Source organism: Camarhynchus parvulus, chromosome 3, assembly GCF_901933205.1.
Source record: "Camarhynchus parvulus chromosome 3, STF_HiC, whole genome shotgun sequence".
NCBI classification, from domain to species: domain Eukaryota; kingdom Metazoa; phylum Chordata; class Aves; order Passeriformes; family Thraupidae; genus Camarhynchus; species Camarhynchus parvulus.
Genome location: NC_044573.1, coordinates 27,060,760 through 27,087,674, shown reverse-complemented (window position 1 = coordinate 27,087,674; position 26,915 = coordinate 27,060,760). Strand labels below are relative to the sequence as shown.

The window sequence follows — 26,915 nt, the reverse complement described above, 5'->3', positions numbered from 1 at the left end:
ATTTTATTTTCGCCCTTTTTATTTGATGTATAGCCCTAAAAGCCTTGTTTACTGCACATTATTCCAGCTCTATTCTGAAGGCAGAATGATTAATTTCTTTACAGACATTTCTATACTGCTCATCAGATGCTTCTAACTTGTTATGTGCAATTTCCTAGCTTTTGGAAAAGTACATAAAGGAATGCCATTATGTGGCACCATGTAACTACTGCCATGATTCATATCAGCAGGGATACACCAGACCTCTGCTATCTTAGCTAACAGGTGTGAACCACAGTCTGCCAGCAGGGCCAAGTTAAAGGAGGTGAGGTACATTTTAAGCAAGTGATTTTCACTGATATTTATTTGCTGGCACCAGGATGGAAAGATTCAGAATGTTAAGGAGGCTGAAGGACATGGAAAGGAACTAATCTTAGAGGTTCCTGTCCCTCTGTCATTCTCCTAAGACTGACCCCTTTAATTCACTCTTTCCAGCATGCCCACCCCTCCATCCATGCGTCTTCTTACCTATCCAATCTTAGCTGGTGCTATCTTACCCTATTTTCTACCTGTATTTCTTCCACTTCTTCAGTTTCTTTCCTCTTCTCTACTTGCTTACAGACTGGGTCTCTGCCCCCAAATTTCTCATCTTACTGTCTTTTTCAGCTGTTCTAAATTTTACATCCATTCCTTGACTGAAACATCATCACAGAATACTTTGAACTGGAAGGGACCCACAAGAATCCCTGAGACCGTCTCTTGGTCTCACACAAGGCAGCCCCAAGAGTCACTCCATGTGTCTGAGAGCATTGTCCAATCGCTTCCTGAACTCTGGCAGGCTCAGTGCTGTGACCACTTCTCTGGGAGCCATTTCCAGGGCCCAACCATGCTCTGGGTGAAGAATCTTTACCTTATATCCAACCTAACCCTCTCTGACACAAGTTCAGGCCATTCCCTCAGGTCCTGTCACTGTCACCACAGAGAGAGATCAGTGCCTGCCCCTCCTCTTCCCCTCATGAGGAAGTTGTAAATGCTGTCCTCAGTCTCCTCTTCTCCAGGCTGAACAGACCATGTGACCTCAGCTGCTCCTCAATATGGCTTCCCTTCAAGACCCTTCACTGTTTTGGCTGCCCTCCTTTGGACACCCTCTAACAGTTTAACTCCCTTCTCACACTGGGGCACCCCAAACTGCCCCCAGCCCTGGAGGCGAGGCCGCCCCAGCTCAGAGCACAGCAGGACAATGCCCTCCCTTGCCCAGCTGTGATGCTGTGCCTGATGCCCCCCCTGGCTGCCAGGGCCCTGCTGGCTCGTGTTCACCTTGTCACTGAGCAGGAGCCCAAGTCCCTTTCTGTGAAGCAGCTTTCCAGCCCCTCGTGCCCCATGCTGTACATACACCCAGGATGGCCCCAGGACAGGTGCTCTCATGAACCCATGCTGGCTGTGCCCAATGATGGCACTGCCTTTCAGGTGTTTTTCAATACCTGCTGGCATAATGTCTATCATTTTGCCAGTCACTGAAGTGAGACTGACAGGCCTGTAGTTACAAGAGTCATTCTCTTGCCCTTCTTGAAAATTACTGGAGTTTGAGGGGAATAAGCATTCACAGACTCCTTAAAACTTTCAGCATTCACAGACTCCTTAAAACTTTCAGAAATACTCACCTACTAAGCATATATGTGTTTTTAAAGGTTACAACTTGGATAACTTAAGAAAGATTATGGTAAAAAGCACATTCGTATGTTACCCATTCCTGACAAAACCTGGAGATAATAAGGCACCATAAAGTAGATATTGAAGAAGCTTTTAAGGTCTCTCCTTTAGCCTCCTTTTCAGAAACAGCAAAGCCATGTTGGAATGACATTTTCTGAAGTAAACTGGGCCAGAACATCTGAGATGTGCACCTTGGAAACTTTTATTCCAAGTTACTATAGTTTCACAAAATTGCAAGCAACTGAAATGTGAAGACTCAGAATGTGGTTATGTCCATAAAATAAGACAAAAATGAGAGGTATTAGTGTCATGTTGGCACCTAATTTGATGGTTTCTCTGGTATCAACAACTTCTCTTAAATTATGACAGAGCAAAGAACATAATTCCATCTAGCTTGGTTTGTACTGAGTGAATTTGTGAAGGCTGTATCACAACAACAAAGTTATACTATTGCCCCATATAAGCCTGACGTGTACAGCAGCCTTGTAACATTCTCCTGACATGCACCAACTATTCATTTGCTATTTTTGTACTGAACATTTATTATTACAGATATCTTGCCCTTTGCCTGTAGGTTCTACTATTTTTGTTAATTGTCACTTAACGTTTGATCTCTTGTACACTGATACCCCTTCAGTTTTGGAGTTGCCAGCAAACTTCATCAGGACCAAATCTATGACAGGTGATACAAATATGCTAGGAAAGACACTAAGCAGTCACGTGGATATAAAATTCCTGTAAAAATTAAGTTAGTCAAGACAAACTTCTAAAGTTACTGAGAGACCTGGTAAGGGCTACAGTTAACAAGACACAGCATTGATGAAACATGATTAACTGCTCTGATTTCACACGAGAACTGGCTTTTGGTCTTCCACAAAGCTCCCTGTATAATTATTATTGTTATTAAGCTCTAGGCTCAGTGTCTGGAAAACAGTTTTGGGCTTGGTGCCACAGAAAAAGAATACTTGCTGGGTAGGAGTGTTACCAAAAAAAACCCCACAAGTGTGGAGTCCCTGCCCCTACACAAGGCTGGAACTAAGCTGCAGCTTATAACAGTATCAGATTAATTTTATTGTAAACTCATAGTTTATCTTGATTTTAACAGACACAAGAAACCAGCCCAAGTTTTACAAACCCCATATCTATCTATCTATCTATCTATCTATCTATCTATCTATCTATCTATCTATCTATCTATCTATCTATCTATCTATCTATCTATCATGATTTAGTTCTGATCTTTCAACTTTCAAACATCAGTGCACTGCTTATTTAAAATGCACAACAGTTAGTAGGAAAAGCAGCAAAGACAATGTGAGTTGACTCCCAAAAGTATCAGCCTTTGTCAATTAAAATATTTACTTTTGACACAAGTCCTAATTAGTTAAAAAAAATTCAATCCAGTCTTAAAACAGAGGTTCAAACTACCCAATTTATTCTTGGAACGGTCACTTGCTCTCAGGATTAGGAAGACAATGGCATCCAGAGCAAGCATAAGCCCTCTCCCCTTGTATTACAGTTAATCAGGAACATAAATACTATAATGGAGCTGAGCCCCTGCAAACTCACCAGGCTGTGCATAATTTCCACTCCAGCTGGATTCACGGTGAGAGCTTCATCATACAATTGCTTAGCCTCCTCCAAATTGCCTTTCATCTCTGCAAGCCTCCCACGCATGTACAGTACAGCATGAGATGTGGGGAAAAGACTAGCTGCCTCCTGGGTACAAAAGCCTGCTTCTTTGAGATGCTGCTGTTCCAGGAAGAGTTCAGCTGAAGGAAAAACAAAACACCAAGCCATAAAAATAAAGCAAAGAACACCCTGCCATTAGATGAAATGAAGCAGAGACCTTTCTTCATATTAATTATATATCATCTGACTTAAGCATATTAAAACATGAGGCCATGATCCTGCACAATGCTTTGTACTATGGTTAGTGCTTATTATCATGACTGGATTCATTGAGTGTATCTTCTCTTAGTGCCAAGGGATCTATCCAGATGTTCATGGACACCTTTGGGTGGTGTCCTGACAAAGGCCTTAAGGATTTCTCCATTGGGAAGGTAAACAGTGCTGAACTGAGCTCTAAGGAGGCTACTTGGAGTCATCACAGGTATTTCCAAATAATCTGGGGGAGAAAAAAAGAACAGAGTAAGCCATCACTGTCTACTGAGAACTTCAAAAATGTCAGAGTAATAGGACACATCTGAGCTGGACACTAGATAACTTAGGAGAGTACTTTCCCATTTAAAAAGATGATTTAAAATGTTTTTCTCTTCTTATTTGGCAAGTTTATGAGACAACTGTCTCTTAATTTTTCAGAGACTGTTAAAATCAAAAGGCCCTTATAATATAGACTTATTTATAGTGTGTATTCATCCATTTACATCCTCATACATTACAGAAAAACAAAATATAGCTCTTGGAAGAGACTGCTCACTTACTTTCTTGAACTATCAGCAACTATCTTAGTGGTTAGCTTAGAAAAAAATATGTAACAGGCATATTTACATGTTTGAATGTCAACTTGTCAATAAAATAATGTCTCATGATAAATTTCATAACATATCTCATGGTTGAACTTTAACATTTCTCAGGATTTGGACAAGATAATTGTGGTGTTGGACTGGATAATTGTAGATCCCTTCCAACTGAAATATTCTAATTCTTTCAAAAGGTCAAAAAGTGATACTCAGTTTTCACTGCCACATGTAATTGAAAAGGGAAACTGTTTTTATACATATATACACATACACACGTATGTAAGCATGTATGTAGATGAAATAATTCTCTTCATACAGGCAGGCACTGCTCTTTGGTCCATAACCTGTGTTCTACATGCTCTTACTGCAAAAACTCAGTGTCTCTCTCTTATTTTTTTTAACTGACATCATGCAGTAAGTATTGACAGTTCAAGAGTCCAATTCAAAATTACTAATTCAGGCTCTAGATTTAGAATAACAATTCTGAAATTAGACACAACCTTAAATGTCCTGACTTTTTAAGGCAGTGAATATTCTTAGGAAGTGTCTGTGAGGGGGCAAATTAGAGTGAAAATTCCACTTGAACATCTTTGAAACTGCAATTTTGAAACACTGGGAGACCCAGATGACTGTGGGGACTTGGCTTGGTGACGTGGAGCTTGCTAGAGGTGACCAGAGAAGCATCTCAAAGGCAGTCCCCTGCCTGACCACAGGAAGGCTCCACCTTGGCCTATGAGACTGGGATCACAAATGGCATTTCTACTGGCACACCAAAAATGATTCTGTAGTGAAATGACAGCATGGCTGAACACCCTTCCACTTCTGAGGTGACCTTTCTAGAAGAAGGGTGAGACATTGTTGAGAAAATGCTTGAATATTTCTCAGCCATCCCTAGGTTGTGGTATAAGATAAATGTCATTCTCCAAGGCTGTCAACATGAGCAAAATATTAGTTCCTTCAGAAGAGTTATACTCTTTCAGAATGACTCATACACATTTCTTCCTGGTTAATCATAAAATCTCTGCATGCATCCCTTCCCTTGGCTCCAAGAGGCTGCAGCTATCTATAATAACAGAAGGCAAGGCCACGTACCTTGTCAAGCTGAATATGTGCACAGCCTTATGCAAAAATTGGTGGGAGGACAGTATTTTCCTTGCACTTCCAAGGAACAGTGTTTTCCTGCCAAGTGCTGCATAGCAGCTGACGCCATGCATGTGGCATTAATGAGCCTGGGGATGTGCAAAGTGACACTTCACAGCCTGAAGATGAACACTCCATCCCCAAAGTTTGCACAAACTTAGCAGCACAAAAGAAGGGGTGAAATCCTGGCACTGTTTGAAGTCAGCAGAAGTTCTGGATACTGCCATACTTAAAGCTCTATTAGCATCCAAGAGCATCATGTGACTTGTTTCATTTCAGAAGAGAACTGGGAGCAAGTGGGTTTAGATGTGGAATCATGCATGGCTGCTGCTTCAATGCATGCAAAATAGAGAGCACTTATTCTTTCTATGGTGCCTGTAAATCTTCTTCAGTAATAACAATTATTTAGAGGAAGTACAGCAACACAGAATCTAAATAAGAACTACAAATTGTATTTTATGGCATGGTAATGTAGCATACTAAAGTTCGGTCCATTTCTTTGCAGGCTCAATAGTCAATAAAAATGATTTAATGGTGTGGGAGTGCTAATTTGCATAAAAAAGAATGAGAGGGGTGCCTTTTGGTTATGAAAGGAAAAGAGTGCTAAAATTTTCAGCTACCCAGCTAAAAATAGACATTAAAGGACATCATTTAGGTCTGCATTAAAATGTGCTTTCTGTAAACTCATTTTTCACTTCTATTACACACTCATTTTATTTACAGATTAACAAGATATGCTTATGTAACATGGAATAAAAACACAGCTAGAGGCAGAAATCTAACTCAAAAAACAAGGACCTATTAAATTTACCATGGTAAAACCCTCAGTGGTATGGAAAGTACTGAAACACCTGCTTTCATGTTACCTGGGTCAGTCAGCAGCTTCCTGACCATTGGATTAATCAGCCTATCTCCTTATATAAGCTAACTTTGCTGTAAATAACATCTAACCAAATTTGCAGCCTTTCTGAGGAAATTCTGTTAAAGAGACTTGGCATCCAGTTCCACTTCAAAGCAGAGAATAACTTCTCATGCTGACACAGGTATCTAGTATCTATAATTCTTATCCTGTGAAAGGGTCAATGCTTCAGGGAAACCATTCATTAACCTCTCATTATTGTCCTAGATTGTTCTTGGTACTGACTTTCTTCAGAGCTTTGAATCTAAAACCAAGCTTCCTTGCTCTCTCTCACTTAACCATCTCCATAAAAACTTCAATAAATTTACATCTGTTTTGACCTAAAAGCTCTCTGAATGCTACTGAGCAGAGAGATGATGATCCTGCATGTACCACTCTTCTATTATTCTCTGGAATAATGATTGAAACTCTGAGTGTGAATGACATTAGGGAATATTTCAGCACTCTCACCTACAGGAAAGAGACAGTGCACTGCATGGATGGGCCAAGACAGGTTCAATCTCTCCTTGCATTCAGTTCTTGAAGCCTGTGCCTGCCCTGAGACCACAGCTGACTTCAAGGCTCAGCCTAGCACGATTCATTCCTTTCTCAGATTCAATTTTTGTTTCCTATTTGTGCTCTCTTGCAATACTGTCCAAACTATTCTGCTGCTCTTCCAAACAGCTGCTGTCCTGTGGCTATGGCCTCTTCTGTCTGGACTTGCAACTGGACTGATGCACCTGTTTTAATGCTGGGCCCAGTCCCTGAGAGCAGCACACCTCTGCACTGAGATTATGATTAACTTCTATTACAAGCTCCTAGTTCTTTCAGCTATTTCTGCTAGCATATAAACTCATCTACAGTAAAGATTCTTAATCAAATGAAAATTGCCAGAAGCATATCATCTACTCGCTCTCCAAAGACCCCTAACAAATGCACAGACCAAGAGCAATTCCCAGAACACTGACAAAGATGGATGTCCTACAGTCAGCCCCTTTATTTTGTCCAAGATAAAATTATTTGCAGAGTTCTGTTAGGGAGTCCATCAGGGGTGTAACAACAGTGTAATCCAGTCATGTCTGCATCACACTGTTGTCTGAGAAATAGAGCTGTTCAACATCACCTTAAACACTGACTCTATTCCCCATTTCAAAGCAGTGTCAAGAGTGAGAGTGCTTGTCACTGCAGCAACTATTTTAATTCTAGCCTAAAGAAATCAAAGAGATTTGAAATGTTTTTCTGCAATGTGAACAATGCAAGAATTAAAATTTTATTACTTGTGAATCATGTTTGGTGTTATCCAAGAGGCAGCACTTAACTCCCACAAAGTAGACTGCTCTACATCCCTTGTTGTGTGTGCCTGATGCATCTAAAGCACTCTACTCTTGTCCACCCCAAAAATGTTACTGCAGAGTGACATGGCCAGGGTAACAGCCAAATGCCCAGCAGGATGGCACAGTGCAGAGCAGCCCTTCACACTCAAGAAGGTGAACATATCTGTGAGGGTGTTGGAAGGTGATTTCTGTTCCATATCATCTGCCTTCAGGAGTTATTAGTGCTTGTTACTGCAGGAGCCCTTAGCCAGCTGGAAAGACCCACTCTGAGACAGCTCTGCCATCAGCAGTGACTACCGAGCTATTACCATGACAAAGGGTCCAACCACTGCCTCTCCTCACTGCCAGGTGAGCTTTAGTCATTGTTCCATGCTCTGACACCACCCTGCATGCAGTAGCTTGACAATTCGTGGCAGATTAGACAGAAGATTCCTGCAGGCATATCCTGAGTACAATAATTTCATTTGATGCAAACGTTTGATACAGAAATGAAGCACAGAAACTGCTGCTTGTTCCCATACACCTGAGCTCAGCCACTTGCTCTCTTGAATGAGGCAACAGATGTACACCCTCTCTTTACCTGCAAACTGAATTCCAGGGACTGGCTTCAAATTCCCAAGCTTCAGGTCACAGGGCCTGAAATGACCACCAAGTTTCTTTATTTGCAAATGCAGCATTAGAGTGAATGTTTTTGGAAGCAGTACATAAGTGCCACAAGCTACCTTCTATACTAAATGGTGCAGTCATAACATGACTAACAGCCCAGTTAAGTGTAAATTGCTATTTTCTGTCTCTGGTATGAACAAATGTCCTGCCTCCTTCTTCATGACTGTGTACATTTTATCACTTGTCCAAACTTACTGAGCAGCTGAGGAAACACTACTTTTCAGTACCCTCAGTTATTCTCTGGCAGTGCAACAGGTTTCTCTCCATCTCTTGGCAAATTTTCTACAGAATGCTAAACAAAAGGCATTGGTAGCTGCTGCCTGTTTCCATCACAAGTGAGTGTTCAAGACACATGTGAATGTTTGCATGTCCCAGATTTTGAGAAAATTTATGTGTCTTTGAAGATTGTCCATGCCAAAGAATTACCAGTCCACAAAGTTTCACATCCTGCTCCAGCAATGAGAAACATCCAGAAGGCTCAGGAATGGAGGAGCCAGTCTCAAATGCCCTGTACTGATATAAGGCTGCAACAATCCTTTTGGCTTTTTAAACTCACTGTTGACAGAAAATAAAATAAATCAAACTGGAAAGTGTAGGAAAAAACTTATTAATCCCTCTTGAGGATGTGCAGATGAAGAGAAATGGGGATTTGGTGATCTTTAGTCTCTACCACAAATCTAGAACAGACCTTGCTGAACCAGGAGGCTCAACAGAACTACTGCTGGCTTCCTAACTTCATTTTGAAGGGGACAAAACCAGCCCACTTTACCATTTCTATCACCAGCTGAAGTGCTCCTAATCCCTCCTAGTAAATAAATACTGCAGGGGAGCCATCTTTGCAGGACACCTTTGTTCTCCTTAGAAATTGAGGTGTTATATACAACTCTTTCCTGTTCCCCCTCACCAGGTTCCAGCTTTTCACAGTGCTTTGTGTCACTGTAAAGACACACAAAAATTAGCAGCATTTATGGAGCTCAAGAACTCAAGCAGAGAATGGGGATATTCTAAACTTGAAATTCTAAAATTTGGTAGCACTTAAAAAAAGAAATAAAAATATTAGAATTGGTTCAACAACCAGTGCCGCATTACAGGACAGTATCTGACCCAGCCATTCTGGCAACATCAATAAAGATGTCTCCCACACCTGATTAATACCTTCAATATCAGAGCTAATAACCTGGGGGGGCTTAGGACTGCTAAAAGCTTGGAACAAGAGAAACAGTGAAGTGCCCATGTGCAGGCTGTGCAAACACAAGCTGTGCTGGGTGAGCAGGGGGCAGCAGGGGAGGGCCTGGCTGCACCCCTGGCTGCTGCCAGGATCTGGCTTCATGGCTGCAGACCAGCATGTTGGAGACTTCAGCCTACTGGTTCCAACAACACTTTCTTGTGGAACAAAGCCCATCTCCTCTAACACAGCTTTTTCCCAGGAACTGGCCCATATGGAATAAAATAAATAAATCACAAGTGTTTTGCGAAAGGGAAAAAAAAAGTTCCTGCTGTACATAACTCGGGGGAGCAGATGTTTTTCCATTAGCTCACTGTTCTCTGCTGCACTGGCTCTCTTTGCATTTCTTGTTTGTAGCATGTTCAGTATAAACTATTTTTCCTAGGTTAAACTTTAGCACATTACTGAGACAGCAGCTAGCCCACTCCAGCCCCACTGTGAGTACATGGAATAGTATCCTTGTCATTTTTCTCTAAATCTTCCTTTAAATTAGCCTTAGGGTCTACCTGGTGAGGTTCACAGGCTGAGCTTAGCAGTCATTTAGCCAAACTTAGATCAAATTACCAGACCTACTTTGCTGTGAGTGGCCATATTTGGTAAAGTATTGGGTAGTCAAGAAGCTAAATTGTCAGATATAAACTACTAGTAAAGACAAACAAAGTGGACCTTGTAGTTAAAAGTAAAGCTTAAATACAGTAACAGTAACAGGAGCTAGAATATTAGAACTCTTATTAAAACTGGCTTGTAGCATTCTAAAATGCTCTGTATAAATAGAGCATATGGTTATTACTGCCTGGAAGTATAATCACACATACTTCAGATAAAAAATCATTCCAGTTTCCCAGAGAGCCTAGAACTATTAACACTATTTCTTTCCAATACTGACATGCTTTGCTCTCTGGGTCAAAAGTGATTTTATAAAAATGCTGAATGAAGGTAAATTTTAGTCATAAATTTGAACAATTTCAAGTATATTTTCTTTAGCCAAACAGCATGACTCTATTTTCTAAACAAAAAGGAGGAGTACTGGCGTGACTGTTAGAAGTACTAGCTCTAGTAATCTCTAGGATTCCCCTTGCAGCTCTTCCTGAAGGAAGAGGGAGGAGTTCATAAGCTTTACCAGGGCTACCAAAGTTCCTTGCCTCTTCTTAAACTTGAATTCATGCTTTCAGCCATGAAAAGCAGAACAAAGAGGAGAAATGAGCATAAGGATTGCATAATGAACCCCTCTCCTGGAGCTGCACCACCACAGCATGTGCACTGTAGCGTTGTTCCTAAGTACTCCCTGAAATGAGCTGTTTCTCAGACGTGGGGCCAAGAATAATGTTTAGGCTCATAAATGTTAAAGTGTTCCGAGATGACTCTTTTTAAGCAGCCATTATATTCCAGAGGTCTAGGGGGGTTATTGTTAAAAGGGACCAGACAAGCTGTGTTAACAATCTCTGCTACAGAACACTTGGAAATAGAATATGCCCGTTAGTATTCCAAGCATGCCTGCTGCATGGGACGTCTCTGGTCTTTGTGAACAGCACACTGCTCTTCCAAAGCTGTGACTACCTGTGCAGAAAACAGGAAGATGTGGACACCCACTAAGGCAATGTGCCAAGTTCTGTGCTGCAGATGACTGTACTCCCAGGTGGTCCTGTAAGAGATGGCTGGATGTGAGATTAACAGTGAGAATTCACAGTTTTATTTTGATGCTTGAAAGAGAGAGGACTCTTTCTAGAGACCACAGATCCATCAAGCAGCTCTTTGTTTACAGGAGGCTACAAAAAATTACCTTGTCAAAGATCACTAGGCATTGCTGCAGGGAAAGACAAGGTACAGCATCTGTTAAAGTGCAACACAAATTTCGACTTAGCAGCTGCACATCCAAACATCGTGCTTTATTGTCTTCCCTACAAAACTATGCTGGTCACAAACCCAGAGAAATGACAGATAAAACCACTAAGTGTATGCTCTCTTGTGGGGGAAAGAGGTATCTTTATCACAGCTTAAAAGGGATTAACTATTTGCACTGGGTTCACAGCCTTGCCTTCAGCCACTGTTAAGGGAACACACATATTCTCATAAGCTAATTGTGAAACCCGTAAGAGAACAAGGGGTCTCCAGCTTGGAGGGACTGAGGACACTTCTGCACAAGGCAGGAACTCCTACTGCAGCTGCAGCTGGAGGATAATACACTAAGGATTCCCCTATGTAAGTGTCAATGGATAGGCACCACCCCCTAAGAGTCCCTTTTGCAAGTATATGTGCTGGCACTGTGGCCTGGCCTGGCTACTGGAGGGCTGTAAGAGCAGCCCCCTAGAGCTGTGGGATAGCTGGTTCTGTGTGCCTCTTCCCAACCTCACTGCACAAAGTTCTAACGGGTCCAGCTGGTTGGTACCATTACCTTTCATGCCCTGGGATATGAGAAGGCATGGCAGCTGCAATGACTCTGATGGCACCCAGACGCCACTGTAAGCTGGCACTCTCAATCCCCACCCGTGCACAGAGGCACGGCCAGCTGTGTCCTGTGAGTGTCTGGGAAGGACAGATGCTTCGTTATAAATGCACTGTAGTATGAGGCTAGGAAATTGTAATCACTTTATCTAAGGATTTATGAGTCACACTAAAAAGGTCCAAGTGTTAATGACAACAAAAACAACAACACACGAGTCATTTCCCAAAGGCGCATTAACGTTTTTTCCCTTTGGAGATAGGACACTGAGGTATGAAAAAGTTAGGCAACTTGCCTGGAGTCACAAGATGAGTCACTGATTGAAAAAGGACAAGTCCAAGCTAAACCTGATGAAAATCTACAGCATACTGATGCAGACCTTCCATGAATATCAACTGACTCCATAGGCAGGCATCAGAATGTTACACTAATTGCCTGTTGCTTTCCACAGCCATTAATTTTGGGGTGAGCTGGAATGTAAAACCACCTGACTACTTCAACTTCCTCTAACCATGCATATCTGTCTAATTTGTCATCTATGAAATATCTGTTTTGGAAGGTACTTCTTACAAGTACACTTGTTCCTCCTTTTAGATGGGAAAGACCCTAATAGTGAAGGTCAGTGACACCCTTTGGATTATTCCATTCACTAATCTCAGCATAAAGCCAACCCACTTCCACTAAGTCCTCCAATTATTCAGGCACTGTGCTCTTCTCCACAGAGAGCAAAGACTACCCCAAATACCTGCACCTCTCTTCATCCCTCAGGATACCAGAATCTAGCAGCTTCCACACTACCATGAGAAGAGAATGGCCAGTACCTCAGCAGAAGCTCATTAAGCTGCGTCCATAACAATAACTGACTTCAGTAATGAAATTACAAAGCAGTCACAGTACATGTTTTCAAAATATCAATCCTGAATCGAGTCCAGCTAAAACTAAGCATGAAGTAAAACAAAGGCTTACAAAGTGATAAGAGAGAAAAGTTACAGCTTATAAAAATAAATTCTATCTAAAAGAATTAATTAACACCTTTCAGAAAGGTAATCTATTCACACTGAAAAGCAATCATAGCAATTCACAGCAAGCACTAGGTCTTTATTGCTTTTGTCTTTTCAGACAGCAGCAAGAATGTAAACTGCCTAGAGCTAGCTGTAGGATGATGGACAGCAGACACCTGACTTCTCATCATAATAAACTCCATTTATTTTGCTCCCCACCAGCCCTCTCTGCAGCCTTAAATCAGGAATATAAACTGAATAAAGCACGATCTTGCTGGTGATTTTGAAGCCCACAGCAAATCACTGAAATTTACATCCACACAAGTCATTAAGGAGAACACATGTGATTAACTTAAAGGATGATGCATTCTATAAGGTGACTTCTTTGTTAATATTAATCAAAGTGTAGCAAAAACAATGTCATATATTTTGTTCTAGAACTAAAGGCTAATTGGTAGGAAATTACCCACAGAAACAGCTATGAAAATCTTTGCTGCAAAGTACGGTGAGATTGCCAGGTCTTATGTGAGAACTGTCAATTGCATAGATTAGTGAAATGAGAATTTGAAAGGTTCCCCTGCACAAAGAATAGAAAACTATCAGCAGCTTTCCAGGGGGTTTTGCTTTTCTTTCTGCATTGCAAATGGTGAGACATCTAATAAGCAATCACAGCACTCAAAGGTAATTTCAAGTGCACAACTGTGGGCCCAGTTATGGAAGAAAAACTGTGTCTCCTAAAAACAAAATTACATGGTTGGAACGCTATCAGTTCTGAAATGCTGGAATGCAAACAGCAGAATGTGCTGGGCAACTCTGTTCCTCAACAGATGTCCTACATAAAACCCCTCCATGGGTTTGGAGATCACTTGTGGGTAGAGTCTCTCTTCACTGTTTTCCCTTTATGTGCTCTGTTGCAGCATCTTTGCATTAGTGTCTCAAACTGCTACTCAACCTACAAGACCCTGGGAGGTTCAAACAGTCAAGGACAGAGTGGAGAACATGCTCTAATAATTTTCACTTAAACCTCAGCAAGGATTGGAATGCTTAATTCACATTTAAGACATGGTTTGCCCAGTCTTTCTACAGGGAGGCATTTAGTAAGAGGAGAACGAAAATAATCGTCCTTATGAACTACTATTTGTTAGTGAAGAACTACCTATCCTCTTTTTCAAAAAGCATATTATAGCGATGACTAAAGTTTTCTGTGTGTTTTGGAAAAACAAAAGTGAGCTGAGAAATCACACTACTACAGTATTTTTTGGGGTCAAAATTAAGTAAGTGGTGTTTCAAAAACCATCTGCGATAGAATAGCAAATTTTCTGCTGAAATAGAGTGATTTTCAACTCATGACTTCAACTACTCTGTTAATATTTATGTCATTTGATTCATCACTGGGGGGAAAGAGGAACTCCAGGTAGCTCAGGACTTACCAGCTTGTAGCCAAATTTGTTCAAGAGTTGTCCAGAGCTTCACAGGTCCCTGCTTCATTGTGCTGCTCTGCATAGTTATTTCAGACATGGCCTGTTCCAGTCTTGATGCAGCAAGGGAAGAGGCTCGTTGTGAACCTACAAACCAAACAAACAATTATGTATTTTATACTTATTTATGATATTTCCTTGACTTGCTAAGGTAGCGGGTCTGATCCTCCACTCACTGCATTGGTTTTATGTAATAAGAACTCAGCTGAATTTTGGCATGACAAACTGGAGAAGTATGTTTTATAAAAGGTTAATTTACTGAAAAAAAACCCCACTAAATTATCCAAGAGCTGCAGCTCAAACAAGCAAATTAAGAGACAGTAATTTTATAAAGGTCTGCTTAGCATTCATCAAGGAAGCAACCATATTTTGCTTGTTTGGGAAGCAGAAGTCTAGCATCAAATATTTTCCACAAATACCCATTTTATAAGCACAGTTATAATACAATTACAAAATGTGCCCCACTAAGGTAAAAAAGTCATACAGTATTACAAGCTTAGCCCCATTCACACAGCACACACATTTCAAGTGACATCACTATTGTTCTACTGATTTAGAGGCAGGGTGGTTTTTCATTTAACCTTGGGGAGCACAGAGTTCAGAGCTTTGACTGTATTAACCTTTAGTATGCACTGTAACATTTACGCAAGAATAAAGTATTTGGCTCCCACACCTCTGGGACAAAACATCACATCAAAATCTTATCCCAGGAGGGCTGCATGGGCAGAAACCACATTCTCCAGTACAGCAAGTGGGATTATACTGGTGAGCCAACCTCTGAGAGGGCTATCAACATGGTGGTACCAAAATAAGAAGCTACAAATTGAGATTTCAGAGTTGGCTTTGAGAAATAAATATTTTAATATACATAGGTTTTAATGTGATTTTCTGGTTGATAAGCTCTTTCTCTGGAGAGTTGCTGTGACTGAAGCACTTGTGTTGATTAGCATTACTCTTGAATCTACCCTTACAGGCTGACCTCATAAACCACAAGATCCTAGAGTTAAAATCCCGCTTTTTCTCTCCTGCAGCCACGGGGCACATGCACTTAATGGTCTCTCTGAGAGGGACAGCATGCTTTTCCAGCTGGAATGTGCTCAAGAGAGAGAGGGCTGCCAAACCACACCTCCTCACCAGCAGACCAACACATCAGCCTGTGGTCCCCAGCCACGGTCTCCTGGCCACCTCTGCATGCTGAGCAGGGACCCAGCCTCCCGGCAGGCATGAGGGGAGGCTTTACTCTCCCGGCAGGACATGGCTGCAGCTTCTACTTAACCCGAGGTGAGCGTGTCAGGGCTTGGGAGAGACCACAAGTGCAACCCCAGGCTCAGAACTGCAACGGGAAATATTTGTCCTATTATCTCATCGCTAACTAATGTCATTCATTTCAAGCAGGAGGACTTCAAAACAGCCCTGCAGCAGGCGCCTCCCACGGCTCCCTTGGAAAATGCAAATGTGTTCTTCCCAGATGCATTTCTTAAATTCCTACATATTTGCAAAGACATTCCTGATCTAATGTTCCAACAGATGACAGTGCAGTAATGTAGCAATTACAGCTTTAAGGGTATGGGCAAAAGCTATTCAGCTTTGCAGGAAGAATTTATTGTATTTACCAGTTTATTTAACTCCACCTTCAGCCCGTTTCACTGCACGAGATTCCTCCCCTGCCTTGCCTACTCACACTCCTCTCCTCCATCCCTGTCTCCACTAGTGAGAATTTCACTGAAACTCCCAGAAATTTAAGCCAGACTAGAGCTGTTTGACACAGGCAAAAACTACCAAGCATTTATCCCCAGCCATCTAAAACACAGACAGCTTCTCTGCACTGCAGAGACAAGAAAATGGACACATGAACAGCTAGTGATGTTATCAACAGAGCTCTGAAGCTAGGGCAGACCTCTTGCCTTCTAGATTGGCAAACCTGGAAAAAATTACATGAACTTTGTGGATTGTGCAGTCAGCCTAACGAGATTCTTATATTAGCATGTTTGAATGCAACTTTCAGTACCACATTTTCCTGCCAAGGCTGCCTGCTCCCAGAGAAGCTTTGTGGAGCTGTGTTTCTTGCAAGCATCCAAATGTAATGCTGGGCTGTTTGCACTGGGTGGGCAGATAGGCTGGTGTCTTATTCACATCCTCACAGAGCTCAGGGAAATCCTCTTTTCCTTGCAAATCAATCCAAGGAAACCAAATCACCTTTGTGCATTTTGGAGAGGTTCACACACTGCCTAAGTAGATCCAGTTAGAATCTACTAAAGCATCCTTCCCTCACAAAGCAGACTTCACAGGAATATAACAGCACAGTTGCTCTCAAAGAAACCCAAGTTAGCTGCTCCTCATCTTATCTTCGTTAGCCCAGTAGTTGCCAAGAGGGGAATTTGAGACTGATCCTCCTCAGTGCAGTGGGCATCTGCACAGCTGGACAAATGAGACCCAAGTTACTTAGCAATTTACATGGAGGCTCTTTTCATTTAACATCCCTTGGCATTCCAATCCTTTGATGTTTACTTTCTTTTTCCTCTTTCCCAGCCTACAAGAGGAAGCAAAATATATTTTAGGCAGAGACCATGCCATCCCTGCTTGGCCTCAGACACAGATACACTCCTTGCTCTGGACATGCACATGCCAGATGATCAGGCTCTCTCCAAACCAGCCCATGCTTCACTTTTGCCACCACTGTTCTTGCCCATCTCTGCTGAGATGCTCACAGCAGTTCTCCTTAAAGCTTGCCTGACCAAATAAACCCTGTAAGAGAAAGTTTTTGCCAGTCTGACCCTTCTGGACTGAAAGGGGCTCAGCCACATCTCTGAATCTCAGGCAAGCAGTACGGTGCTCCTGGAGGTGGGCTGATGGCTACTGCAGCCCCAAAAGAATTTACCTCTAACTCACTCTATCCTGAGAGAGGAGATCAGCATGTGTCACACTGGCAGGACTCCGACCTCAGGGGGTTGGGGGGAGATCGAAAAACTTCAAGCAACATTAAAAAAATTATCTGAATGTCTCATTATAAGCTATCTCCTCCTAAAGAAACGTGCTAAAAAAACCTCCCCACAAAACCTGTCTCGCAGAACTTTAATGTCATGCCTCAAAATACAGGCAAATGTTGGCATACGAAGATATCATATCAATTTGTTATTTTAGTGCAGCCTCTTTCTCTATTTAACAGCTCTACCAGACAGAATATAAACTTCACATTTTACAATAAAACCCTCCAAACATTTTGGAAATAACTCGTGAAATAACAAACTGATTTTGTTGTGATGAGTTCTGCACATAAGCCCTACAAAATCTATCCAAATAATTTTAAAGCACTGTTCTAGAGTGTTTTAAGACCAAAAAGACCAAGTTTAATATTTTGCATTTATGTGAAAACTGCTATCAAAATAGAAATGTAGCTCATTAGATTTACTAGGCTTATAAGAAACACAGAACTCCCAAGCCTAAATCACTTCAGGCAAAAGCGTTATAAGATAAGACTAAATCAGAGAAAGAATAAAACAGCAAGGCAGCTGACTGATATCAGTGAATTTAGTTAGGAACACTGCTTCAGTTAGGAGAAGATGAAGAAAGTAAAGAGGAATTAATCTTTCTGGCAGCAAACCTAAAATTCTGGCACAGCAAATAATCTTACTGTGGTCTAGCTGAGGGAGAGGCCAGTGTCAAAGCCAGCCACAGTGAGTGCCACCCCTCAGTGATGAGCCCAGAGGTGACAGAGCGCCTGCGCAGTGCAGCGATGCTGCTGCATGCTCCCAGGAGATTGCACAGCACACAGCACTGCCTGCTCCATAGCCATGCAGAAATATCAGACCTTCTCCCTCCTTCCAAGCAGGCAGTCCCAGCCCCAGCTCTGAGGAAGCACAAGGGCAAGAGGGAGTAGAGCTGTACCCTCCAACCTCACCCACTACTCTCTTCAAAGAGGCTCCCAACAGGGACAGCAGACCCAGGTGCTTCCCTCCTGCAGATGGAGAACAGCAGCACCCAGAGCCTGCAGAGAAGGGAGCCACAGAGCCCTGCTGAAACCAGCCAGTGCCAGCCCCACACTTAGGTGGGTGGTGTAATTTCAGTACCAGCTCCTTTCTTGCTCATTGTGGGGGCAACCACGTTAGCATGGAAACCTGGATTCTCAGGGTGGAGGAGGAATATATTTTTTGGCTAAAACCAAACTGCATGCAGTGCAAATCACTTTAGGTGCATGAAAAGCTGATTCAAAAAGCTGATTGTACTTTACAAAAATTTGCCCTTTCTGGCAGGCAGCACCATGGCATACAGCACAATTAAGACTCAGACAAACCCTAATTCCCTAGAGATCCATGAGACTTATGTGTTAGTTTTTTTTTTTCTTGTCCATTTTCTGAGTTTGAGGTTCACTTTCTTTGCAAGTGTTTCATCTACATCCACAAGCATAGGCATCTGATTCCCTAAAAAACCCTCCAAATTAAAAGGCAAGTTTCTCACATCATCATCTGATTTTGAGCTAGGTTTTTAAAGAAGTACCAAGTATCATGAGACTTAGGACAAAAATCACAAGTCAGCAGTGCTCTCTGAAAACTTCTTTTCCCCTTTACTGTCAAGATCAGCTTTGATGTCTCAGTTACTTCCATCTGACTCTATCTGGTACTGTGAATATGTATTTACCATACAATAAAGCATCACAAGGTTTATGCACAAATCCCAAAGCAAATCACCATCTAATAGGAATTGACACTCTCACTCAGCTTTCCAAAACCAACAATAGCAGCTGGCTTGATTAGGACCTCTAAAAAGAACTAAATGAGGAGGCAGGCTTAGGGAGGGAAGGAATAAAAAACAAGAAGGACAGAATTATACATCTCAGAGAGCTTTGTGAAAGAAAGTAGGAACTCCTCTCTGTGTTATGCATGGGGAAGCCAAGGTAGAGGCAAACCACAGGGACACATTTTACAGCAGAGCTGGCCGTGGAGGCAGACCTGGACCTCCTGACCAGCAACACGAATGTGCACAGGCCCACCACCCCCTCCAAATAAAACAAAATATTTATTTCTCACAAAAGCATGTGTTTAGGACAGGAAAGCACAAACCTTGTTTCCTTACCAGAATCAGTGTCATGAGCATCTGGGAGAGCGAGATGCAGTCCATTGTGCTTTTTGATTACTGGTGTTTCAGTCACACTACTTCCTTTCTCAGAGCCACTGTAAAAAAACAAAACTGTGTAACCTGGACATCTCTCAGTGGAGAAACGTTCCCCTCAAAGCAGGCAATAGTTTAGCTGCCATGAGAAGTGAAAAATCAAGTTTTCCAGTTGTGAGAAATCAGCTTATTGAATGTATTAACATCTGCCCCACTGCCACTGGAAAGGAAGCTCAGAGACTGCCCAGCAGGGGCTCCAGGGCACACACTGGTATTTACTTTATTTGGCTATAGGGAGTCTTTACAAACCACTGGACAAGAAACATATTGGCAGCTAGAAGTCAGACCAGAGGAGGCCCAGTAGCAGACCCAGACCCAGCAAAAACCACATCTCTTGGGCTTTTCTGCAGAATAATTTTGTTCACAGGTTTACTGTGCTGATCCTTCTGAAATAGACCAATTACCACCTTCCACCTGGGTGCTAATTTCTTCATATTTTCATTTCAAAGGGCTGATTTTCTCCCCTTCCTCCTTTGTTCTGTTCAAAAAGAGAAGGAAGATAAAAACTACCAGATTGCACTGCTTTGTGAAACAGGTCTGCTTATGAAACTCTGGTCTGTTCTTCTACTGGACTTCTGTCCTCACAGGAGAGGCTTTACAAAGAGAAACACACCAAAAAAAAACCATCATGTGGCTAACAAAAAGTCACTTAACACAGATCTCTTGAGCCTTCCTGTCACCACATAGTCTGCCATCCCCCAAGGATCAGTGGTGATGATATCTCCTCTCATCATCCATTAAGGGATGAAATACCAAAAGGAAAAGTGACTGCCCTGGCTACTTTTTCTGGCACACTTCCAAGCCTGTAGCTCAGCCTTTGGACAATATTCCTTCCAGGAAGCAAGCTGTCAGAGAGACATGATTGTTGTGGATGCCCCCATCTTTCAGTCTGAGGAGTCCTTTGGTAAGGATTGCACAGAATTCCCTTGAATCTGCACTGATCTAGCAGAAGAATTAGCTTGGGACTGCTTTTTGGTTTAAAACACAATTATTCTGTTATCACAGAAAACAACAGCAAAAGACAAACCAAGTCTTGTCCTTTCCAGCTAACAATCTAAGACTGAAAGCCACTTATTGTCATTCATCATAACAGCACTCATATTTACAGTAGCTAAATAACCTTTTACTTGGCCTTTGGGATCAAGCACAATGGTTTCTGTTAATGCACTCTGAATTCTTGGGCACTGGACTGCACCAATCTCTATCCTTGAATGGGCTTCCCTTATCTTCCATACTTGTTTCCACACTGATAATTCATTTGAGCCTATCATATAGTGATAGAGAGAAGGGAAAATTATATTATCTGTCCCATGCCTCAGCCTCACCTAGACAGGACTGACCCAAATGAAAGTGCCCTGGTCAGAAGCTGCTGGTGGAACTGGATGGACAGCTCAGTCTTACTCCTGTGGATGCAGGAATAAGGCAGCTGCACTTCCATATATTACTGCCATGAGGCAAGTGCTGCCTTAATGCAGCAGCCACCACCATGGAATCCCTGCTCAGGCACATGCTGAAACACTGGCTAATTCACTGTACTCCTACTCTAAGGGCATGTGAAGAGATTGGAAAATCCCAGGGTGAAAACCCAGCGTAATGCATTGTGCAAAACAGCCACTTCCAATGGCTGTTATCCCAGAGAAGGGCTGAAAATTCACAACCCTTGAAAAGTTGTGAAAGCCTTCAGCCAGGAAAGCTTTTTGATGCACCATGGAAGGGATAGGAGCCAGATGATTTGCTTTCTACACACAGCACTGAAAGGGTTGACAGTAGGACAGCAGGACATTTACTGCCCATGTTTTTGAAATGTAGTTGATAAATGGATAAACTGGTGACAAAACTGCTGAGTGGGACACTTGGTTGTGAGACTGCAGAGGCACCGGTTTGTCAGAGAGAAGACAGGGGACTTGAACAGGCCATATGAATAGTTGCTGGGGATAAAATGCTGGGCCCTGAAAGACTTTTTGGTTAGTCAGTCACAGTAAGATTGTAAAGCCAGCAAACAGGTCAGACAAATGCAACTGAAGTACCGTTCAATTGTGCAGGCAATTATCTACTGATTGAACCAGTAAGGAGTACTGGGTGCAACAGCTCTCAACTTTGTGTAAATGCAACCTTCTCTTTTGCAAGAGGCCCTAAAAATGCCTTTGTCCAAGTCTCACTGATAAGAATTCCCCTTAAGTTCCTCTGCCAGCCCTACCCAGAATACTTTACATATTTGTCAGCTGATACTGCTGCAATTTGCTAAATACAAGGGGCTTCCTGGGTCACTGAATCCAGTCTAAAACTGCAGGTACCAAGTTGATTCTTGTTACCTTTCCAGCAGCATTTCATAATAAAAAATACTTTATTATGCGTTTTTTGAAAAAAGGAAAAAAAAAGCTCTGGCTGGGAATAGCAGTGAAATACATACCAGAGTTTTTAAAAGCAAAAGCAAAGCAATTTGTTTTGTTTAAGATTCTATGGCTAAAGCTTATCAAAAGCCTCTAAAGCTATCACATCTTGGGTTTTTAAGTATAAGAGCCAAAGCACAGCTTGGGATCCAAATGCAGTCCAAATGGCTGAACTAGTTATTTGTCTGTTTTCCAATGTACTCTCCACAGTCTCAGGCTTGCAGCCCCCCCTTACAAGTGTAAATCTTCCTCAGTCATAATTGTTTAGTGTGGATTTGATCAGCTTCATGAGGACTGCTCATGGGTATAAAGATTATTCACGTGAGAGGTACAGGATTGAATCCTTAGCTACAAATACTAAGGCCTAAGGAAATCAATGATTCAAGTCTGTAAAAGACCACTGCTGCTATGTAAATATCTTGATTTTTTGTCTTTGGTTTGCTGCTCATTAGCTAAACCAACAAGAATTACTAACAACCCCTCAAGGACAACTTGTACATAGACATGCACCATTCTGTACATACACTTCTGGTGTTTATAAATCTTATGCAATGCATACAGAAATTGGGGAACAACTCAAGCTACATCACCCTGCTGTCTTGATTGCTGCCATCAAGCATGCTGTCATTCCCATCAAACACAACCCCTGTGGACATTATGGGCAATGGATCTTGGTATAATATTCCCAAGACACTGTACACTGATACCTTGACTAGGGCAATATCGTAAGGGTGTGGGAAGGAAGAAATCCCAACTCAGTATCTTTCACACACTTTTTCAACTTTACCTTTCAGTGCGGCAGCAGATGAAAGGGAGGAAGCAGCGAACATAGCGTTTTGTGAATGCAGATTTACTAGGACAAGGGAAGGGTGAAAGATGCTACATCCTTCCTTTCTTTCCTTGCCCAGTTAGCACCAGGCTGTGCAACCAGCGTGCAACTACAGCATGTGAGTTTGGCACTGTGCCTTTCCTTGGCTTACTCACTTCAGGACTGTGTCACTCCCACACATTCCTGGGTGGTGCCAACTACTGCAGACTGTGAACAATAGCTGATGAAAGCTCAGCACTATTGGGGAGAAAGAAAATTTGTCCTCCATTCTGGACATCCAAATATGGACTGAGATGTTTAGACATTTGGTTCAGAAACCTGTGGTTCAAACTGCTTCTTCAGTATTAAAACACTGAGATTTTGGTTTTGTTGTTTTTTAATTTTTTTTTAAATAATGGCCATTAAAATCTTCCCTTTTTTTTCATCTGCTGGAAATATTACTTATCTTTAAAACAGTACTGTGTATCACCCTTCTTGCAAAATAACTCAAGTATCTAGACAATTAAAAAGGATAACCATGTTACCAATTACAAATCTGCACTTGCTACAGTGGAGAAAGCCTACCTGTGCTGTAAAACACTGTACACCATCTGCCACATCTGCAACATATGTCTGCATGTCACCAGAGCCTCTTCAGGTCCTTTATGTATCCATTCCAGTTTTACTTTGGTGAAGAGTAAGCTGCAAGATGAAAAAGAATAACTCCTATTTTATTGGCATCTCATAAAAGTAGAGAATCAGTATCACTCTGGCAAGATCCTGGCAGGCAGCATTTTCACTTGCTTTGTACGTGCAGTAATAAAAGAAAACACTGTAGCACAAAACATTTCATTTGGCTCAAGTTTGATTCCCCACAAGGAGACGAGAGGATTAGCAATATTCCTCAACTGCAGTCAAATCTGCGTCACAAAGCTGGCAGGACAGTGTTAAAAGCAAAGCATTGCAAAGCTAACAAGGTGAAACATAAACTGAATCTCATTTGATTTTGGACAGTATTAAAACCAGGAGAAAACAGAATTGCTGCAATACATATGCCCAGGCTGTTTTCTTAGTCTGGCATCTCCTTATAGCACTGGCTTATATAATGAATTTCAGACAAAAACCCCAGCACACTTAACATACACAGATAATTATGTAATGCCTCACAGGAAGGAAACACTTTTTCTTAACCCCAGCTGGCAATCATCTCATGCCCCTAGGCAAGACAGCTGATAGCCTTGTACATTCTTGTTCTAGGTAGTGGAACTGCTGCTACTATTCTTATACCTAGAGAAGACGTACTTGCATAGACCGCTGGAATTCAGCAGAATTGGGTCACACAGAGGTTACAAGACAGATTTGGCAATGACACAAGCTACCACTTGCTGCCAGCACGGCTTTTAATACCATCCTTCACTACACCCATTTTATCTAAATTGTGAAGATGATATAATTTATTTCTTTTATATTAATGAAAAACTTACTTTTCTGCTTTAAATGTTTTCATGAAGTCCAACACCAACACAATTTTAATTCACTTGATATGGCTAGCAATTAATCCACTGGAAGCACATATGTGTACATACATGCATACAACAGCTGAATGTTAAAAATCCTAAAAACAGGTTTGTGAATGTGACCTGCAGGCTCCTGAGGAATCCAAACTACTTCAGAAAGAGACAAGAGCAACTGCATATACGATGTTAGAGAAGAATTCACAGCTGAGTAAGAGATCCTTCACTTGGAATAATTAGAACTCTATTGCCAAGACTGTGTAGTGCATATCTACAGGAATGTGCTAAAGTGGCAGTTCCATTTGACACTAACAAACATCAGGGTGAGCATTTTTGGTTTGGGTTTCTTGTTTGGATGGTTGATTTTTCCTTGGGGGGCGGGGATGGCAGTGACCAAAATGTAGCCCAAATGTATCAACTGCTATAGTGAAGTCTGCTCATGGCTGCTGCTACAATTTGACTTGGTAGGACAAGCATTCCACAAAATTCCCCAGGTACAAACTTTGACTAGCAAAGGCAGATCAAGATTCATAATCAAGGGAATTTGTCTTCACCCTTTACTATTTTACATCCCTACTCTATATCTTTGATTTTCTTGTTACGGGTTTGAGCAACAGAAATATTAGTAAGAACATAATCGGCTTTTAGACAAGCTGACCACCTAACTGGGAGGAAATGCCTTTATGATTCAGGTATTTGAGGCTAAAACAGACTGATCAAAATTTTGCTGGGACAAAGATGTAACAGTGGATGGATGCACTGTTAAAAACAAGTCTGAATTCAAAGGAGTGGCTAGCAATGGAACTGGCCAGTGATGCCTGCTGCTCTGCACTCCCTGTGAACAGGCCTCATAAGAACAAAGCCTGTATCAACACAACAGGATATAGAATCAATCACTTGGGCATAAGGAATACACATCACACTAGAAAGATGGGAAGTTACATCATGGAGCGCAATGGTATTAAAAAAGACATGAAGTTCCTGAGCAACAATGCAGTTAGAAGGTCAAACAACCCTTAGCATCCATATACAGAAATGTAATCAGGTAGTAACTGGAAGACATGGCTATTCTTGATCACAGCATCACCAAGACATTTATTACAATCCTGTTTCTAGTTCTTGCTCTTTGATTCCAGAAGATGACTAAAAATGGGATATGGTTCAGAAAATGGTTATGCATGGTCATGTGAGGGCTAGAAAAATGTATTTCATCAGAGGCTTGATAAGCTCAGTTTATTGCTTTAACCAAGAAGCAGCAAAGAAATTGTTTTGCCCCAGCCTGCAGGCATCTACATGAAGTCTCTCATTGTGAGTCTTTGATGTAAAAGAAAAGATACACAGAATCTAAGAATTTCTTGGAAGCTGAAATCAGTCAAATGGAAATTTCTAAGTAAATGCATTCACATAACTATCAAGGAAAATAATCTTTGCAGCAACTACCTTGCGAGAACAGTAAACTCTGTAGTCATTAAAGCCTTTTCAGCAAGGCAGGATAACATCTGGAAAGCAATGGTAGTGTACAAACAGAAGCTGTGGGTTTGATGCATAGGCTCATGAATGAGTTCTTTGGGCTGCAATGTGCAGAGGGGTGAGACTACATCATCTTCCTTCCAGAAGTTACTCTATTAAAAATATTGTTCTAGTCCCAGAAGCAAGCACATTGAACAATCTATGCTATTTTAAACAAACAGAATAATTTTTAAACCACTACAGACTTTCAAAATGAAAGACCTTCTAAAGCACTGTACAGCCCTCCTTGCAGCAGAACAGTGGTCAAGAAGACCAAGGCCCAGAGACCAGCTGTATTTCATCCCAGAACAAAGCCACACTTCTCAACATGGTAAGATACCACTTAGTATTAATTAAATAGAAAAACCTATTAACAGTCAAACTCCAGGACAGGATAGCTCTATTAGAGGCTCCTTCTCCTTCTTACATTAGCAGGGACATAGATGGCTTATCAGCAGGCAAGTAAAATCACTTTATACATTGCAGTTAAACATAAAAAGACAAAGCAAGCATTTTATCACTCTGCTGTTTACTGCTTACAGTGAGTATATGTCATCTGCTCTGGATGAAGGTGCAATGTTCTATCTCAGGAGAGAGAACAACTAATGAAACCAGGGGAAAAAACAAGTCTCTCACAAAAACATAATGAAACCTCTGCACAATACTATCATGAGTTATAAGGCACAGGCACACTACAGGATCTTGGAGATACCATGCCCTACTAGCTGTTGTGGCAGTTCACCATGGGAATAGTTATCCATGTTATTGTGTAGTCTTATAATGAACCAAACCAAAAGACAAATGGGAGGAATGTAAGAAGCAAAAGGAATCAAACCATATCAGTGGCAGTAGCAAACAATGCAATTAAACATGCTAAGTAAAAGGTGGAAATACAATCAGGATATCAGGCTGTATGTGCTATACACTGTTAGTATTTCTCAGCTTCTAATAAGCTTTGTAACAGTGAAATCAGATAAGTAAATACACAGACAAAATAGTGAGGTAGTATCACTATCTCAAGCATATAATTTTATTACTAAGCTAGCACTCTTACTGCACATAAATCTAATGAGCATTGTGTCCTATCAGTGTTTGTACACAATTTCAGGGGCATAAATAAAAATTACTTACGCACAGATCTCACCTTATTGAATTTCTTAATATCATTGTGCAT

The 26,915-nt window shown here is 41.5% G+C and overlaps 1 protein-coding gene across 8 annotated transcripts in view; it reads right to left on the bottom strand.

The window, feature by feature from the left end:
* TTC7A (tetratricopeptide repeat domain 7A) overlaps nt 1-26,915 on the bottom strand; it is a 198,196-nt gene that overhangs the window by 35,310 nt on the left and 135,971 nt on the right. For all 8 annotated transcript variants that reach the window (XM_030944583.1, XM_030944584.1, XM_030944585.1 and 5 more), the window contains 4 exons: nt 23,304-23,420; nt 19,425-19,522; nt 14,307-14,441; nt 3,259-3,461 (listed from right to left, as the gene is read on the bottom strand). In XM_030944583.1, coding sequence (XP_030800443.1) covers nt 3,259-3,461; nt 14,307-14,441; nt 19,425-19,522; nt 23,304-23,420 — 553 coding nt within the window. The remainder of the gene's footprint in view (nt 1-3,258; nt 3,462-14,306; nt 14,442-19,424; nt 19,523-23,303; nt 23,421-26,915) is intronic.